We start from the raw sequence: 18159 nt of genomic DNA, 5'->3' as shown, positions 1-18159 counted from the left end.
TCATTTGGAAGAGCGATTGCAGATTGGAAAGCCGTGTGTGCACCTTGTCTGTGGAATGACTCTGGTCGGACCACGCTGGCTTGACCGCGATCTGCTGCATGGGCTTCTGGCAGCTCCATCGTTTTTTGTTGTGGTGTGTGGGCTCGGGGTGTTGTTTCCCTCTGGGATGCTTCGATTTTCATTTTTGCATGTTTACCCCATAGTCCGTCAAGGGAAAGGGCAGGGCAGTTTTTTCGTGACCACCTTTGGGTGACTCTGGAAAGAGCCCAGCAGGGAAGGGTCTCAGCCCTGACCACGTGACCCTCACCTCCAGGGGAGGTGATGGAGGGTGTGATCCTCCACCTTTGCCCTCTTTCCCCAAACTCAAAGGGCAGCCCTTTTAGGGAGCCAGTCAGGGTCCCTCATTCCATGAAGGGTAGGACAGCCATTTCAGCCAGAGCTTGCAACTTCAGATTGTAGGAGACACCCTCACTGGTGCCTTCTACTTCTCCTTGCTTTCCTCGGCTTCCTCAGACAGTCTGAAAAACAAATACTATATTCGATTGATTTGGGATTTGAGCTGAGAGACATGCAGTTTATCATCTCTGTGTGGAAGAGCCAAAGAGACTGGCCAGGTGCCATGCAGCCGGGGACATGGAGTTGGTTCTCTGGAGGCTGGTGTTCATGCCAGGCAGTGGGTGGGCTGTAGCTTTGACATTAGATCCCAAGATACACACGCTGCTCAGAGGCAGGTGCGGAGGAAGGAGGAAGGAGGAAGGACAGGTTTTCAAAGCCCTCGAGGTGCCCAGGCCTGGCATCTGGCCTGGCCTGTTCTCCACCTCCTCCTCCTCTGATGGAACATTATTTTTTAAGTGGGGGAGTCCTGGAGCAGGGGAGAGGGGACAGAAGCCCAATTTTCTGGGGACTTGCTGGGGTGGACATGCAAAAAGTTTGAAGTCCCGATTGGCCTGATGAAAAAGCAGGTTTCTTTTGGCAAAGTCCAGCCCCCACTGCAGTCTCCCTTCACTGTGATAAACCGACTCCTTCCGGCGCTAGCCAACCCCGTGTCTCTTCTTAGGTACTGCGTAGTCAACAGAAGAGGTTCTTAGCTGAAACATTATGAGTATTCGGGTAATTACTGGGTTTAGTATCTGTACACACATATATAAGCACAGTAAAAATACAGACACATGCAAATATAAATAGAGACTTAACTGTGTTTTAACATTTCAGGCCTCTGCCATAGAAACAGAATGGATCTCCTGAGATTTACTCTTGCCCGTCAACGACTAGACTAGGCTGGGAAAACATCCCTGAGTAACAGGAGACACTGTTTCGTGATTGATTTAGGAGAGCCCCTTAGAATCTGTTCTTATCCTTTTCAGTACATCGTCCAACTGCCAGTCCATAATCTACATACCGCAGGACATTGTCCGAGCCAAGGAGATCATTGCCCAGATCAACACCTTGAAAACCCAAGTGAGTTACTACGCAGAGCGGCTCTCGAGGGCGGCCAAGGACAGATCTGCCACCGGCCTCGAGAGAACACTCGCCATCCTGGCAGACAAGGTAGGAGGGGCTACCCTGCTGCATGTGTGTGTGTAGGGGGTGCTCGCTTGGGTTTTTGAAGACCCCCAGACACCTCATGTGTGTACAGAGCTGTCCACACCAATGGTGACCTTGGGGTGAACTTGGAGGTCTGGCTTCAGATACCGTTCTCACAAAGGCCCAGGTCGGGGTTGGGGGCAGTTGGTGATTTGCCCCTGGTCGAAGAGCTGGATTGGGGCAGGCCAGCAACAGAGCCTGGGCTCAGGGCCCTCAGCTCTGGCTCCTGTGCTCGGCTTTCTAACAAGTGCATGGTGGCCATTGTTGAAGCTGGGGCAGCTCCACAGCTTCCCTGGTAACTGCCCACTCAGCGCATTTTGGGCCACATTTCTGTTGTCCTTGAAGTTTGAAAAAAGAAACAATTATTATACAGACATGAGATAAGAAAAGTATCATTTTATTGGCTTACATGTAATCTGTAAACCAGCTTCTAACTATCTTTTGATCCTGATTAGAAATATATAAATATTATTGCATACTTGGGGAGTGGGTACAGCACATCCTTTTGATGGATGATGCTTTTTCATATGACTCAGTGTCTCTCTCTACATCCCCCCCCCGACCTACACACACAGGCACAAGTGCACACAGAAGCACACATGCGCACACAGATTTTGAGCACACTTTGCCACTCACACCTGCTTGCCTGGGCTGAACTGCTGTTCCTGATCAGAACGTCTTGCCGCCTTCACATGTGTTTATGCAGTAAAAAGATTGAGAGCTGGGGTTTAGATCCACTCATGAAGAAACATGTTGTTGTCAGAAGTAAAATTATGAGCAGAGAACCCTTGTCATGTGCAGAAGTCCCCAGAACCAGAAGGGCTGTGCCAGAGCCCCCGTCCCTCCTGCTGCCCAGAGCCGAGGGCTTCAGGTGTTAGATGCAGAATGTAAGACTTCAGTGACCAAACAGAAGTGAGGCCTTCCCCCTGGATTCGAGGGACAGCCCAGAGAGCCAGCGAAGGCTGGGTGCTGGGCTTCCTGCAGGCCCCTTGTCTAGCAATGCTGGGCTCCGGTGGGGCTGGAAGAGTCGCAGAGGTTTCTCTTCCCTTCCTTGTGTTCTGTCTTCTGAGGGAAGTTCTTGCTAAGCTTCAGCCGGCACGTCAGGTGGCAGCCTTTGAAGTGGGTCGTCCTGAGGGCTGCAGCTCTTGGGTGGTTTGCCTGTGGAGGAAGCAGGGGGAAGTATGCTGGGCCTTGGCAGTGGGAGAGGCCGGCCCCGCGGCCCCCACTTGGGTGCTCAGTGGCCGTTTGTGTGTGTGTGTGTGTCCCCCAGACCAGGCAGCTGGTCACTGTGTGCGACTGCAAGCTGCTGGCCACTTCCATCCACGGGCTGAACGCGGCTCGGCCCGACTACATCGCCTCCAAGGCCTCACCCAGCTCAGCCGAGGAGGAGCAGGTGATGTTGAGGAATGACCAGGACACCCTCGCGGCCAGGTGGACGGGCAGGAACAGCCGGTCCTCCCTGCAGGCGGACTGGCACGAGGAGGAGTGGGTGAGTCTGCCACCCGTGCCCTGCTGCTGAGCTGGGCTGGCATGTGTGAGGCCTCCTCCCCTCCGAGGTGCCTGGGGCGGGGTTAGCCCCTTTGCAGACAGGCCCCAGGTCTCACCACTGGGTGGCACTTGGGAAGAAGATGGAATGTTCACGCCTCACGTCCATCGGGGAGTAGGGCTGCTGTGGGCGGGGCCAGTCAGGCCTGGCTGTGGAGGGCCAATGCCGTGCTTGCGGGCGTGGGGCCCGCTCGGCCCCTGCCTCCTTGGTCTCTGCGGGCCGCTGGCCCTTCCAGGGCGGTGTGTGTCTCTGGAGAAGTGGCAGCTGGGTGTGGATTTGGGAGATGTAGCCCCGACCCTGTACCACATCACTGCTTCCCGAGTTGGCCCTGAGACCAGGGTATGTCTGTGTCTCCTGAGAGAGTGACACATCACAAACTGGCTTTCGTCATCTGTTGGAACTGCTCTTCAGAGGCATTGTTCTGGGAGGCCCTGAGTTAGCAGCCAGCAGCACTGGGCTCCTCTGGCTCTGCTTGGGCATCCTGAGCTCTGGGTGGGTCTCCACAGGCCCCCCGCCCCCTTCCTGACTGCTCAGCTGTTTCCATTCTCCTCCATCCACAAGACCTCAGTCCTCAGTGATGGCTGAAATAGGTTTGCAGTGGAGGGAGAAGAAGACAAGGCGGCTCCCTGGGCCCTGTGGCCCTTCTGGGCCCTGGGAAGTCCTATCTGGCCTCCACGACAGCTACTAGCAGACGTCTCCCTCACTTTAAAATTGACGACCACAGGACATTGACTTGTCTTTGGAAAAGCAGATATAACTCTAGTGGGGAATCCTGAATTATCTTGATATGTCTGGACCTCATGGTGTTTTAATGAGCACAGTGGCTCTGGTGGGGGTCAGTGTGTGGTGGGGTGGGGTGTCTGTTGTGGGGGTGGAGTTCATGTTCCGTTTCTCCCACTGGGAGAGCTGACCCACGGGGGTGCCTTTGATTTGGAAGGAGAAAGTGTGGCTGAACGTGGACAAGAGCCTGGAGTGTATCATCCAGCGGGTGGACAAGCTGCTGCAGCGGGAGCGCCTGCAGGGCGGGGGCTGCGACGACGTCTTCCCCTGCACCAGCAGCTGCACCAGCAGGAAAGGTAACCAGGCCAGCCACGCCTACTGGATCCGGCCGGAGGACCCCTTCTGCGACACCCCCTCCTCGCCATGCCCCTCCACCACGCCCCCCGCTGCATGCCGCCCTCCCCCGACCACACGTGCGTATGCATCACGCGTCCCGCCGCCTCCACTCACGCTGCGTTCGTCTGTCCATTTGTGTGTCTGACTCCATGACCCCTTCCTCACGCAGACTGCAGGGAGCGCTGTCAGCAGAGCGGGGTTTGCAGTGCACGGGGCAGTGGGCGAGGAGGGCGGAGGTTCCTTACGTCTTCGTGGCCGTGGAGCCCACGTGTGCATCTGCGGGTCCGGTGAAGGCAGGGCCTCAGGGCCCTCCTGGGTGTCAGGCTGCTGCGTGCGGGAGGGTCGGGCTCCTGGGCTTTTCTGGTTTGTAAACCAACCTGAGAACCTGGAGGAGGCTGTAGATGCCATCTGATGAGATGGCTTATCGCATCAGGAATCAAAAAGGTGAATTGTGCAGGGACAGAGCCAGGTGAGAGCTGAGAGCAGGCCAGCAGACTTGTGTAAAGGCTGGTCGTCCTTGCAGGGTGCACTTTTATCCAGCAGAGGCGTGTTGCCTTGGGCCTTGTTGGTAACCCAGTCCGATGGTGGGTCCCACTCCCGAGACTGGGTCAGGTGGTTCCTCTCTTCGGCACCACCTCCAGGGTGGGGCTCTCAATAGATGACAGGACGTTGGTGTGAAGCAGCAGGCTTCAGAACCAGCTGGCTGTCTGCAGATACCCAGCGTAAGCAGACACTCTGCCCTGCTGGTGCCTTAGAGCTGGAGGACATGTGCTTTCTAAACAGGTGGGTGTGTGGTCCCTGCTGCTCTGGCCTTTCCCTGGAAGAGCTGGCGGGATCGTGGCCCGTGCAGCTGAGACCTGGCCTCAGACCCGGCTGCTGCCGCCTCTTTGCTCCCCTTTGGGAATATTAAGCTGTAGGAAGTCAGGCCCAGATGGGCCAGGGTTGGTCCTCCTGCAGCAGGGCTTTCTGAACTGGGCAACTTTCACTCAAGGCAGAGTCAGACTCCTTGATCATAGCATCTTGGTAAATCCTTCTTTGTTTGTCAGACACTCCTCCCCTCATCAATCTGCCTGCAGTCTGTCCCCCGGGCGCTCTCTCACTTGAGCCTCTGTTTTCACAGTGTTCTGTCCTCCACTCTCCATCTGCCAGAGATTCGGCTTTTAGTTCCCCAGATCTGTGATTGGTTCATGGAGCTGTCTCGTCTTTGTCCGTGTTTTCATTGTTTAGTGCAAATCGTGTCTCTTTAAAAAATTTCTGAACTTTCATTGCTCATTTCTCTTTAATATTGTCTTGCTTGTAATTTAAACAGTTTTCTGCAGATTCAAAAAGTAATTTATTGGGCTTTTTTTTTTAATGCAGGAGCTAGTTGATTTAATCAGGCATACTGTTGTATTCATAACTTCAATGTCATCTTTTTCTAGGTACATCCTGTATTGTCCAAATATATAGACAAATTTGAATGCAGTTGTAAAGTTATTTAAATGAGCATTTATTTAGGACATTTAGGGCTGGACTTGGAACTGGGTGCCATACAGATCAGCTCTGTTGTGCTCATGGGAATAGGAAGCGTGTCTGAGAGAGTCTGACCCTGCTCACCAGCACTCAAAGAAGTATGTGAAACCACGTGCCTCTAAATTAACTGCAGATGATCCTTCATTTAAAAATCCAAGCACAGCCAGGAAGCTGTTCAGACCTGGGCATGATCCGGAGGATCAGAAAGAGCCAGACTGTGAGCCATTCATTTCACTTACCCTCGTCCTCTAGGGCCAGAGCCGGGCCCTGCCCCGGCCCCTCCTGCCCATCCAGGTTTCTGCAGCAGGGGTTTCGGCCTCACAAGCAGGCTGTTCACATCAGTGTTTATTACCTGTGAACAACTCCATTCCTTTTTTTCCTTTTTTCTTCTTTTTTTTTTTTTTTAAACTCTGTGCCTTTTGAAGGGCATTTTATCACTTTTCATTCCGATTCTCTACCCTGTCCTGAGTCCTTGGTTTTCATCTTTGATCAAGGAGTTGCCCAGCCTCAGCCTTGCCTGGCGGGCAGTGATAACCCAGAGCCAGGGCTCTGCGCCACCCACTGACCAGCCCCTGCCAGAGGGTACCGCAGAGGCTCCGGGAGCCTCCCTCTCCTCCTGGTTTCCCCACCAGTGACCCTTCTGCACCTCCCACCCCTGCACCTGCCAGGATTTGGTGACTTCATCACCTTCCACATACACACTCCCTTTCTCTCCTCATCCCAAAGAGTTACTGAAATCCTGGACCAGGTTTTTCTTAACTTGAGGTCTATGCATTGCACCCCACGTTTGTGTGCCCCTGTGATTACATGCTAAAATTTGCATGTGTATGGAGAAGTCATAGTGGGTCATCAAATCTCAAGGGATTCTGTGACCTAAGACCACTGCAAGAGACCCCACCTCTCCCCATTGACTGAAAGATGAAGTTACCCCGCGGGTTTAACCCCGACACCTCCTCAGCCAAGGTCCCAGCCCAGCTGCTTGGGACCACCACGGAGCATGAAAACAGGCTTTCTAGACCCTTCTCCTCATACAGACTCGGGATCTTGGAGCAAGGGTCACAGGGAGGCAGAAATCTGTGTCTTCCCAAGGCCTGGGGTAGTTCTGACAGCCAGACAGATTCTGAAGAGTCACTGCTCCGTGCCACACTGCCTCACGGTGGTTTGTTTCCCTCTTGGTTAAGTAGATGGTCTCAGGATATTTGAGCTTCTATGAAGAAGCTGAGGGTTCTGACTCTCTGATTTTGCTCTATTTCTGTCCCCGTGGCCAGTTTAAGAAGTCACTGCCAAAGATGATTAGAGAGAAGGATCCGTCGCCCCCAGCCTTCCAGCCATCAGGTTGTCCATTCAGTCTCCTCCCAGCTGGTTCTGGCTATTCTTGGGGATCTGAAAATACCTGTGTCAGTATCCTGAGACCTTCTTTGAGCTGAAAAAAGTTCAGACATAAAATAAAATAAACTTTCCCTCTAAACGATCCCTTTTCAAACTTGCTGCTTTCAGGTGGCACACCCAGTTACCCAGGAATTTTAGTTTTTAAGGGAAAGGTGAACTTGAAATGAGTACCTCCCAATATGACTCAGTGTAGGTGAAATTGGATTAAACGTGGCATTCTTTGAGGGGCCTGGAGGGAGGTTCTAACTCTCCACTTCCCTCAATCATAAAGGTTTTGCACTTGGTTTACATTTGAAAGTTGGGCACAGAGGCATTAGGTATATGGGTCTCATGACCGGATCCTAACCTTTTGGATCCCAGTGGTGGACCCTTAACCCAGTTTCCACAGTCAGTCAGGGCGGTGGGCTTGGAACGGGCCGCTCCATTTCCTGGTCAGTCTCTCTCACTACGCGTTTGCTTCCAGACGTTGTGAGCCAACACAGGCCCCGCCACATACAGTGTGATGGGCACCGGGCCCTTCTCACATTGTTACCCGTCAGCTTGCTCGTCCTGAAGAGCATTTTATGTTGAAGTATTGGCAACATGAATGCTGACGCCGGTGGATCGGGCAGCGCCCTGGGCAGCCCGACCACCTTGGTGTGGCTCGTTGGGAAGCGGCAGGCGGGCCTGGCCTCTTCTCCGTCCAGTTTAGCTGCCTTCCTGCAGGCTGCGGATGCAGCTGCTCTGAGCGTCGAGTTGTCGTGTTTGAACCGTGTGCTGCTCCCTAATCATCCATGTCGCCCTCCATTTCTGTGCAGATCGCAGCCCCCCTCCTGAAGAGTCCAGCCCAGGTACGTGGTTTCCGTTCAAGGCTTCTGCAGATGTCTTTTTAACATTCAGGTAGTGTTTGTGGCTAAATTGTGAAAGATGACTGTGTACTCCCAGAATTGGGAAAATATTTTAGGAGCTTTCTTCATTGTGAGGCATGTGGCAACTTTTCTTAGGTTTGGTGATGGGCCAGTTGGGCTGGGGGTGGTGGCCGGAAGCAGGCTCCACCTACAATTTCCTACTCTCCTGCCCTAGAACCTTTTCAGGTGGTTAACATCCGTGAGCGCATTGGGCTTCCTGAGGTGGGCAACCTATTCAGAGCGGTCCATGTCTGTAAATGGTGCTTCCTGTGATCTCACCTGAACCACTAGTGGCACCCGGAGGGGATGGTCAGATAACACGTGGCCGTCCAGATATGGTGACATTGTCACATGGCATTCTGTCTTCTGGGTCTGGCTGCAGCCTGAGAAGTCCTGTCCGGCATTGCTGCGGGTGTCGGCTGGAGTTAGCAGTAGAAGTGGGAGTCAGTGTTGATGGCTCTAGTTCAGGGGTCGGCAAACCATTTCTAAGCTGAATCCCACCCCCTGCCTGTGCTTGTAAATGCCGTTCTCCCAGAGACAAGTCATGCCGAGTGTTCACGGATGGTCCGTGGCTGCTGCTGTGCGGCAATGCCGGGGTCGGGGAGTGACCACAGAGACCCCCATGGCCTTCAGAGTCTAAAACATTGACTGTCTAGCCCTTGACAGAAGAAGTGTGCTGACCCTGCTCTAGTTGTGCATATTGAATTTCCTGGTTGTGGCTTGTGGTCTTCCCTGAGAGTGCATGAGACCCCCCCAATACAGTTTTTCTTTCTTATCCTTATACTCCAAAAGCAGCTACCTAATCAGCCTGCGGAGCCCGTGTTTCTGACGGGCGTAAACATGACCCGGCAGGACACCTGCTTTCTGTCTAGCGCGCAGCCCCCGGTGACTGGGGTTTACGGGACTCTTCCCATCAGCTGGGAGATGGTCTGCTCTGCTCCCTGCACTGACTCTCGGCAGCACCCCCGGAACCCCATTTGGAGTTAGCTCACCAGTGGGCCAATCTGACTGGGTACCTTCTAGTCCCCCCAGTTTTCTTTTAGCCCTTTCAGTTTCTCTCTCCGAAAAAGTCAGTTTGGTCATGAGTGGATCGCCAGCTCCAGTCCCCTGGACCTTCAGGGTCCCCGAGGCCTTGGAGCTGCACGGATGTTTCCCTTAGTCCCTCCTCTCCTGGCCCGTGCCTTCTCCTCCACATCTGTCCCTGGACCCCAGTCCCCTCCAGCTGAGTTCCATGGCGGGTCGGTGCCTGCACACTGGGCTGTCTCCCGAGCCCTGAGGCGGTGAGGTCCGGGACTGTCCCCAGCCCCTGAGACCAGGGAAGGTGTTGGGGGTGGCATCACGAACCTGCCTCTGGAAGCTCGGGGACTCTCCTCAGCAGTTTGTAGAGCTGAAGCCAAGCGGGCTCCCAGGCAGCCCTGGGGCAGACAGTGCCTGGCTGGTACCGCTCTCCTTGTCTTCTGTCAGCTCTGTCACTTCCAGAAGCTCTGGTGGCTTGTCCACAGTTGATGTCAGATGGACTAAAATGGTCCCCTGCTGAGAGTTCCTTTAGCTTTTCCCACAGAGCTGTGTTTTGTCTGAGTTAGAACATACATTCTTTCTTTCTCTCAGTCTCCCTGCTTCCTTCCTTCTCTCCTCTGTTAATGAGGGAAAAGAAATAAAAAAGCAAAGTGCTTTAAAGTAGTATGTCCTGGCCTGGCCGCCAGGCAGTGCGTCAGGTGGGCCGCTCGGTGAGGAGCTGGTCTCTCAAGGGGAATCAGCTGGTACTTTCCTTCACAGCGAGACCTTCTCGATGAAGGAGGCAGAGTAAAGCCCTTCACCAGCCAGAACATCCCAGATGCCAGTACTTAACTAGCTTCCGGTAGAAATCTCGTTACTGTTCCTGGAATTAATTCTGTTTGCAAGTGTAAAATTTTAGTTTCTCTTCACACTGACCCAAAACGTATTATCCCCAGCCAGTACCTGCTGCAGAGTCAGACGTGTGTACAAATGGCAGATCTTTTTGTGTGTCTGGGGAGACGCTGAAGCTTTCTGAGCCTGTCTCCTTACCCATATTAATAATGGGTTATAATTAATAGCCTTATGTCTGTGGGTTGAATGAGAAAACAGTTACAAAGTGAAGCACTGACAGGTATTGCATGGCTGGTGTTTGACACTCTTCCTGAGCTCGGTGGGGTCGTCCAGATGTGTCTGAGCCCTTCTCCGGGCGGACGGTGGAGTCACCTCCCCTCCAGGCTCTCTCTCTTTTCTCCAGGACACACTCCAAGCACTTTTTAACCATTCTTCCAATAGTATAGTTTTTTTTGGTGTTTTTTTTTCCCTCCTAATATAGCAAAACTGAGTCATTCTTAATTGATTTTGTTTAAACAGAAGTAGGCAAAGTCAAAACCTGTTGTGTGCAGAGGGCTTGCTTAGTCAGATGAGACCACTGGTATATTCCAGTCATTTTCAGGTTAAGATGATCATAATTTGCATATTAATTCATTTACTTCTTGGTGAAGAACAGTCTTAATGACTGCCTGCCTTTCCCCAAACTACTTAACTGCCACCGGCCTTTTTTGATAGTTGCTGAGTATAACCAATGTGCATTCAACAGAGTTCTTCAAAGAAACAAGGATGTGGTCTCTGAGAACTTTAGATGCAGAAGGAGACATGGATGTTACCTAGAACAGCAGTTTCATTTTACTGAGAAGGGCCCCAGGGCTGAGGGGTCGGGGGCCTGCCGGCAGCCCACCACTGCTCGGCAAGCCGGGGCCTCGAGTTTTCACTCGTCAGTCCAGTGTCCTTTGTCACCATGATTTGTTTGCTAAGACCTTTCTGCTGTAGACTTTCTAAACTTAAGCCTGCTTTTTTCCATTACAGATATAAATCCTTGTCCACGTACAATTTGCCTGCGTATACACTGAGATCTTTTCCAAATTTTGACTCCCTCTGTAGACTTGAAAATCTGTGTTTAACCAAACACTGAGTGTAGGGAAGTCCTTTGCAGGTTTTAGGCGTTTCTCTAAATGTTTCTCAACAGAGTAGGAAGCACACAGTTGGAGAGGGCAGAGCCACAGTGACCTCTCTTTTTATGATTCTGTTTCTCTGAGCTGGAGCTGACCATCCTCCCAGTGCAGGGGCCTGTCCTATGTGTGGTGACGGTCGTGGGCATTCTGTGACTCACACCCCATCCTCTGAGGGCGCGCTGACCGGGCTGCACTCCGTTTGGGGTGGGCTCACCTGGTGGTGGTGATCCAATGCATGTTAAAAATATAACTGATGGGGGCATGTCTTTTTTCTTTTAAATGTCCTCTAAATAAGAAGGAAAAAAAGAGCCCAAACCAAAAATACCTTTCACTCTGCTTTTCTCCCCTGAGGTTCTATCTAAAAAGTTGTTTTGGTACAGGGTCAAAGTTTCCTTATATTCCTCCCACCAACCCTCCCCACCCCCAAAAAATAAAAAAAAAAAAACTAAGCTAGAAATAGAGGACACCAGGGAGGAGGAAGCTGGGGGTGGGGAAGAAAGTGCAGGCAGGATGAAGGGACAGAGGGCTGAAGACAGCGGCAGCCATGGGGGAGGGTCCTTCCCCAGACACGGGGGGGGGGGGGGGGGCCTGAGCACAGCTGCGCGAAGGCTCGGCGAGGGTGCGTTGTCCTTGGCGTACGTGCACAGGGCTCTCTGCCTTAGTACCTGGGTCAAGAGGAGCAAGATGACCGATCTCCCAGTGGAGGAACGGTGGTGCCGTGGAGGGGGACCTGCCTCTGCAGACTACTAGAATATTCTCTTGCTCATTCATGCCTCCCAGGAGCCTTTTTGTCATTTTCCTCAAAAGGAGTAGTCGTGAGTGTTGACGTGGAGAGACCCCAGCGGTTCGGGGGCCGGGTGTGCGTTGCGGTCCCCGGGAAGGGCTGATGGTGGTTTGGTTGGAAAAGCTTCAGGCTAGAAGGTCAGAGAGCAGGTTGCTTCCGGGCAGAACTTGGCCCCAGTTCTGGGCAGGGGGGCTGCGAGGAGGCAGAAGCTGCGGATGGGGTGGCAGGGGCTGCGGTGCAGGGCCGGGACCTTGGGAAGCCTGCCTTCTGAGCCGACTGTCCCTCATGCCAGGTGAGTGGAGCGAGGCCTTGTACCCGCTGCTGACCACCCTCACGGACTGCGTGGCCATGATGAGCGACAAGGCCAAGAAGGCCATGGTCTTCCTGCTCATGCAGGACAGCGCTCCCACCATCGCCACCTTCCTGAGCCTGCAGTACCGCCGCGACGTGGTCTTCTGCCAGACTGTAAGCCCAGGGCCCCCGCCCCCCAAAACAGGCCTAGAGGTTCTTCCCTCTCCCACATGTTGAGCAGACCCATGACGGTGGCTCTTCCCTCCTCCTGTGGCTCTGCCGTGTGTGGCACGAGGCCTCGGGGCAGCGGGGAGGGCGGAGACCTCTCCGTCGCGTGGGTTCAGGAGGGGCGGACTCCACACTCACTCCCCCAGGAGGCAGCCCGAGGAGCCTGGGGCGGCGCAGGCCCCTGTGCCACCTTTCTTTCTTCCCTACAAAGGAGTTTATCTGTTTTCTCGTTCATAAAACAGCAGGTGATCAATCTGCTCGTGTGCAGCTCTGCGCTGGTGGTTTGATTTCCCTGCAGAGAAGGGAAGAGCTTAAACGGGCACCACCAGTGTGCAGAGGCGGCAGCCTGGGCAGCTGGCTGAACGCTGGCAGAGGCGGCGCCGGTTCCCTGCGTTCCCTCCCAGCCCCGAGAGGCTGTCGTGCCCAGGGAGCCTCCTGCCCAGGAGACTTGGGAGGGACGTGTTCTCCCCTCCTGCTCCTCATTGTGAGCGCCTCGGTCTCCAGCCAGAGCCTGTCTGGATCTCTGGGCACAGAGGCCCTTCCTTTCACTGTGGGGAATTAATCCTGGGCTTCCAGAAGGTTCTGGCCCAGGAGGAACTCCAAGGTTGGGTCAGAAGCTGAGCCCAAACCAGACTGACCTTCAGGAGCTCTCTGCCCCCGTGGTCCCTCGTGCCCGTGGCCTCTGCCTCCCGGCCCCACATGGGCGGTCCCCCACATCCCGGGCCCCAGGGGAGAGGGGCTGTGGCAGTGAGCGCGGCAGGGCACGGGCTGAGGCGCGTCTGTCCCCGCAGCTGACAGCACTCATCTGTGGCTTCATCATCAAGCTGAGGAACTGCCTGCACGACGACGGCTTCCTGCGGCAGCTCTACACCATCGGGCTGCTCGCCCAGTTCGAGAGCCTGCTCAGCACCTACGGTGAGGCTGGGCGGGTCCGCGGGGGCCGTGTGTGCCCATCCTCCTGCCCGCGCCGTCTCTGATGCCAGGTGTAGTGGCCGCCGACTCAGATGTGGGCAGACACCCCCAAAGTGTGCCACAGAGAGCCAGATGAAAGCCCTGCGTGGTCCCGCGTGCACACACGCACACACACACCTCTGTTGGTTTTGTTGTTGTTTGTTACACATCTTGAAGATGTTTCTATTTGAGAATGGATGATTGTTACTAAAGCAATAACTTCCTATAGGACATTCGGGCCATTTTTGAATTGTTCCTATTAAAACATCTCTGCATGTACACTTTTGTGTGCCTGTGGCCCATTTCTGCACCCGCTAAATTACTAGAAGGAAAGTTGCTGGGTCAGAAAGTAGAGATATTTCAAAAATCCACTGATACTTCCAAATTACCCTCTAAAAGGCTCTCTTCTCCTTACCTTCATTTTCTGTTTATTTCTTCTTAGGAGGTAAAAGTGGATAACTTTTTTTAAAGTATCTGTTAATCATTGGAGTTATAAGACATTAAAGAAATAGCAAAAGACCTAAAGATTATCAAAAGATCACAATATCCAAAGAGCCAGCTTTGCCTCCTGAGATTCCCTGCCTGTCAGCCCTCCCATCCCACCCCACGCCACCCCACCCCACCCTCGCCTCCTTCCTTCACCAGAAGAGAGCCAGGAAGGACAAGGCTGGTCTCCACCAGCTGCGCTTTCTAACGTGGCTGCGGGAGAAGCTGGGGCGGCCCCTCCAGCGGTCTCATCACAGCTGCCCTGACCTCGTTGCCTCTGTAGCCTTTCTGGGTCCAGGGTTGCGCGGGTCCCCTCCCTGAGCACCCCCTTGCCTCTCTTGCCTCCAGGGGAGGAGCTGGCCATGCTGGAGGACATGAGCCTTGGGATCATGGACCTGAGGAACGTGACCTTCAAAGTCACGCAGGCCACGTCTAATGCATCGACTGACATGCTGCCCGTCATCACAGGAAATCGGTAGAAATATTTTTCTGATTCTCAAAACTAGCACAGTGTTTTAGTTTACATTTGTTGTATGCAAGGCATGCTTAATTTTTGCTTTATTCCGTTTCATTAAGTTAGAAATGCTACTCACAGCCTCTCCATTAACCTCACAGCCCTTCACGGGTCCTGCCCAATAGTAGGGAACCACGCGTTTCTGTGTCCAGACGAGCTGGGCTTCCCTCTCTCATCTCCGCGTCCCCTCTCCCTCTCTGTTGGCAGTGACGGCTTTAACGTGCGAATCCCCCTGCCGGGCCCCCTGTTCGACGCACTGCCCCGGGAGATCCAGAGCGGGATGCTGCTGCGGGTGCAGCCCGTGCTCTTCAACGTGGGCATCAACGAGCAGCAGACTCTGGCCGAGAGGTGCGCCGCCCTCCGCGGGGGACATGCCCCAGCAAGTGTGCGCCGTCCTCTCTGGGCTCCCAGAGCCACGTGTCCTCCTTCCTCCCTTTGGCCAACATGCTCTAAGTGCAGCCACGGACCTGGCCCCGGCCCTGGTGCCAGGACACAGAGACGAACCGGACATGGTCTGTGTCCCTGAGAGACTCGGGCTGGTAGCAGAGAGACAAGGGTGCAGGGATGATTTTAAATGCAGGACATGGGGCTCTAGCGAGCTCTCAGAGTGTCTGAGAGGGCTTCCTGGAAGGGGTGATGGCTGAAGTGGGTTTTAAAGAGTAAGTAGGAGTTGGTCAGATGAGGAAGTGGAGGAGACCTGGTGTCCCAGGTCAAGGAGCCTGAGCAAAAGCAGGTGGAGAGAAACCACATGGAGCCAAAGGCCCGGGTCCCAGGCAGGGATGGACAGAGGTGAGGTTGGAGAGGCCTGGATGCCAGGCTGAGAGCCATGCCTTGATCCAAACGGCCTGTGCCTCGTAAACTCCTCTAGGGTCACCTGCCAGGCAGCAGGGAGGAGTTGTGTGTGCATGTGTGTTGGAGAGGAGGAGGGGGTGGATGTGTGTAGCCTCTAATGACCTCCTAATGGTACATGAAATACTTCCCTGTTGTATCATGATGTTCATGTGATATGTGTATTTTAGAATTAAAAGATACGTTGCTGTTAAAGACATTTAGTCTCTAGGACACAATATGCCACATTCCTGTTGGGCCTGTTGAGCCCTGTAGTCAGTGTCCATCAACCCCTTAGTGTGGGTCATCCCCATGTGGCACAGAGACCTTTCAGTGGGGCTGGACGTGATCCGACTCACACTTGCTGGCCACGTACTGGAGAGATGTGAGGGGGACAGAGGTGATAAGGAGGTTGTTAGGAAGAGTCCACGCCGGAGGCCATGACCTGGATCAGGCAGGGACAGTGCAGATGGTGAGGGCCGGACCGGGGAGCTGTAAGGCACGGGCCTCAGCCGGGTGGTGTGTGGCGGTCGGCGAGCAGAGTTGCAGAGCCGGGCCGCTAGTGGGTGGTGAGTAGCTGGTCCTCAGGAACCAGGAGGAGGGTCACGCTGGGGGCAGATGGCGAGCTGGCCTCAGGCTGAGGGCACCAGCCCAGGAAGCAGAGGCCTGGAGGGTGTGGGCAGAGCTGAGGGACCCACTTCAGGGAGAGTGGGCAGTGTCAGGGCCCCGGCAGGGAGGTGTCCTTATGTCTGGCAGCTGCTGTTCCTGACCCTGCGAGAGCGGCTACAGGAAAGGGCATTTCTGGGAATGTACCGCAAAGGGTTGAGGCGAGGCCAGATGGCAGGGAACACAGGGCCAGGTGGAGGAGGATGAGGCTGTGGGGCAGGGGCTGAGGGGAGCAGGGTCTTTGCTTGCTTATCTGCTCCTGGGATGCTCTCCCTCAGCTTACCTGTATCCCAGGGAGACCCCGAGGGAGCAGGTGCCTAGAAAGCCACTAGGCATGGATGGGCCCACAGGAGGGAGTCCTGCCCCAGAAAGAGTGACCTGGGACAGTGAAGAAGCTAATGTGCATGGTGATCACTGGGTGGAGAGGTGGTAGAGGGGATGGGCATCCAGGCCTGGGGCCCCAGGGCTGCGTGTTTCAGTGACCACATGTGCCTTCTCGTGGGCGGCTCTCCTCCTCAGCCCCCTTACACCTCCGGCACGTCCTGGCTGCCCGTAATGTGTGCAAGGTGAACCTGCGTGGCAAGAGGAGGGCTGGTGCCTCATGCAAGGCCCAGCAGGGACAGCTGGTCATTCAGCAGCCCAGTGACTTCAGATTTGAGAACAGGACTGTCCTTACTGCCCAGCCATAGCCCCACTGCCAGCCCCGCTCCTGAGCACTCGGGAATGGGAGGACATGGGGTCTGGCTGTCTCCTGGCGCATCTGTAACAGATCATGCAGGGTTCCTGCTGATGAGACATATTCAGACTTGTCACCAACCCAGGAGAGACGACCTTATGCTTGGGAGGAGGAACGTGGTTAGAGTTTAGACGTGCGCAGTGAATGATGGAGAGAATCAGCCTCGCTAGTCCTCATGCAGGCGCGTTGTTGCTAGAGGTAAAAAACATTAGCCAGTTAATGGTGTCCCCTTGCGACCTCCGAAGGTTTGGCGATACGTCTTTACAAGAAGTTATCAACGTGGAGAGTTTGGTGCGGTTAAATTCCTACTTCGAGCAGTTTAAGGAAGTCTTGCCAGAAGATTGTAAGTATTTCTTTACTCACAGTGAGTTTCACTTGTCTTTTGTCCCTGAGGGTCTTTGAGGTTTGCTTGGTGACCCTCCGGGTGCCGCTGCGTACTGGGCACTGATCTCCCTTGCTTCCCATCCCCACTGCCACCTGGGCACCTGCTCAGGCCCCTCAGCTGGGCCTCCACCCAGAGAAGCTTCCCTCAGGCCACGGCCCTTCCTGCCTGACCCTCCTCTCCCTGTGTGGCGGGCTTCCTTGCACACCGTCTTAGTCTGTGGTGCTCACGCCTGCATTCAGTGGCCACCTTGTGCTTTTGCTGGTGGGACAGGTAGGGTTACAGAGGCAGGACCCCAACTCGACCAGGGATTGGGGATTGACTTGCCTCCCCCCGACCATGAGGTGTGAGATCCCCACAGCCCCTTCCGTGGCTCGTAGAGTAAGATGCTGGGCGGGCACCCACTGCTGGGTGGGGGCAGGTGGGCTGTCCCCATGTCCCTGGAGGCAGTCAGAGGGACAGCGGCACCCCTCACTGACACACAGCCCCGTGCCGCCCATCTCAGGCAGGAACCTGGGGCTCACTGCGCTGTGTCTGCATGGGGGATTCTCTCCCAGACTCACCGAGCACCGGCCCCTGTCAGGCATGCACTCTGCCTCTCTGTGCTGGCGCTGCTCCAGCCCCTGGGGGTCCTCTAAAGGGGTCCCCGTGGAGGGAAGATGTGGAGAGGCGTCCGTGGCGGTCTCAGGCCTCTGATGCGAAAGTGATGACATTGAAGAAGTTCTGAGGACTCAGCTGAAGGTCACCAGCACCTGGGCTCTTGGGATCCCAGATACGTGAGTCGGCAGTGACTGCAGTGACGAGGGACAGACTTGTCAAGTCCCTGCACATGCCAGGCCCTCTACACGGTTTACATGAGTATCTATCTGATCCCACAGCAGCCTTGGGAGAAGGCCTGGTTTCACACCCCTTTGACCAATGGGGGCACAGAGGGCGAGTCTTCAGGAGCCCGGGTCAGGCCCAGGCAGGAGCAGCCGGGGGTGAAAGGCCAGGAAGGGCGGGGCCTGTAGGAGCAAAAGCAGAGCAGGCGTGGCCTGTCCAGGGCGGCCAGCAGCACTGCCCATGAGCTGGGATGCTGGGGGAGCCGCCGCCCCCAGGGCCCTCGGCCCAGAACTTCTGGTCCCTGAGGCTGAGCAGACGGAGCCCACCTAGTGAATGGTGACTGTCCCCTAGTCTGCTTAGTGCATCAATGCCGGGTGTTCGTTGACAGGGCGGCAAGGAGGTGGGGGAAGCTACAGTTGATCTCAGGAGGGA

At 54.8% G+C, this 18159-nt stretch overlaps 1 protein-coding gene across 17 annotated transcripts in view; it reads left to right on the top strand.

Moving 5' to 3' along the window:
* INPP4A (inositol polyphosphate-4-phosphatase type I A) overlaps positions 1 to 18159 on the top strand; it is a 118323-nt gene that overhangs the window by 84175 nt on the left and 15989 nt on the right. For 10 of the 17 annotated variants that reach the window (XM_064481869.1, XM_064481872.1, XM_031441119.2 and 7 more), the window contains 9 exons: positions 1365 to 1548; positions 2855 to 3073; positions 4068 to 4323; positions 7945 to 7977; positions 12116 to 12288; positions 13134 to 13257; positions 14128 to 14254; positions 14501 to 14641; positions 16769 to 16866. In XM_064481869.1, the coding sequence (XP_064337939.1) occupies positions 1365 to 1548; positions 2855 to 3073; positions 4068 to 4323; positions 7945 to 7977; positions 12116 to 12288; positions 13134 to 13257; positions 14128 to 14254; positions 14501 to 14641; positions 16769 to 16866 (1355 nt within the window). The remainder of the gene's footprint in view (positions 1 to 1364; positions 1549 to 2854; positions 3074 to 4067; positions 4324 to 7944; positions 7978 to 12115; positions 12289 to 13133; positions 13258 to 14127; positions 14255 to 14500; positions 14642 to 16768; positions 16867 to 18159) is intronic. The other 7 variants (XM_064481878.1, XM_064481881.1, XM_064481882.1 and 4 more) reach the window with 3 other exon arrangements.

This window comes from Camelus dromedarius, chromosome 33 (assembly GCF_036321535.1).
Source record: "Camelus dromedarius isolate mCamDro1 chromosome 33, mCamDro1.pat, whole genome shotgun sequence".
NCBI classification, from domain to species: Eukaryota; Metazoa; Chordata; class Mammalia; order Artiodactyla; family Camelidae; genus Camelus; species Camelus dromedarius.
This window is presented reverse-complemented; position numbering and strand designations above follow the sequence as displayed.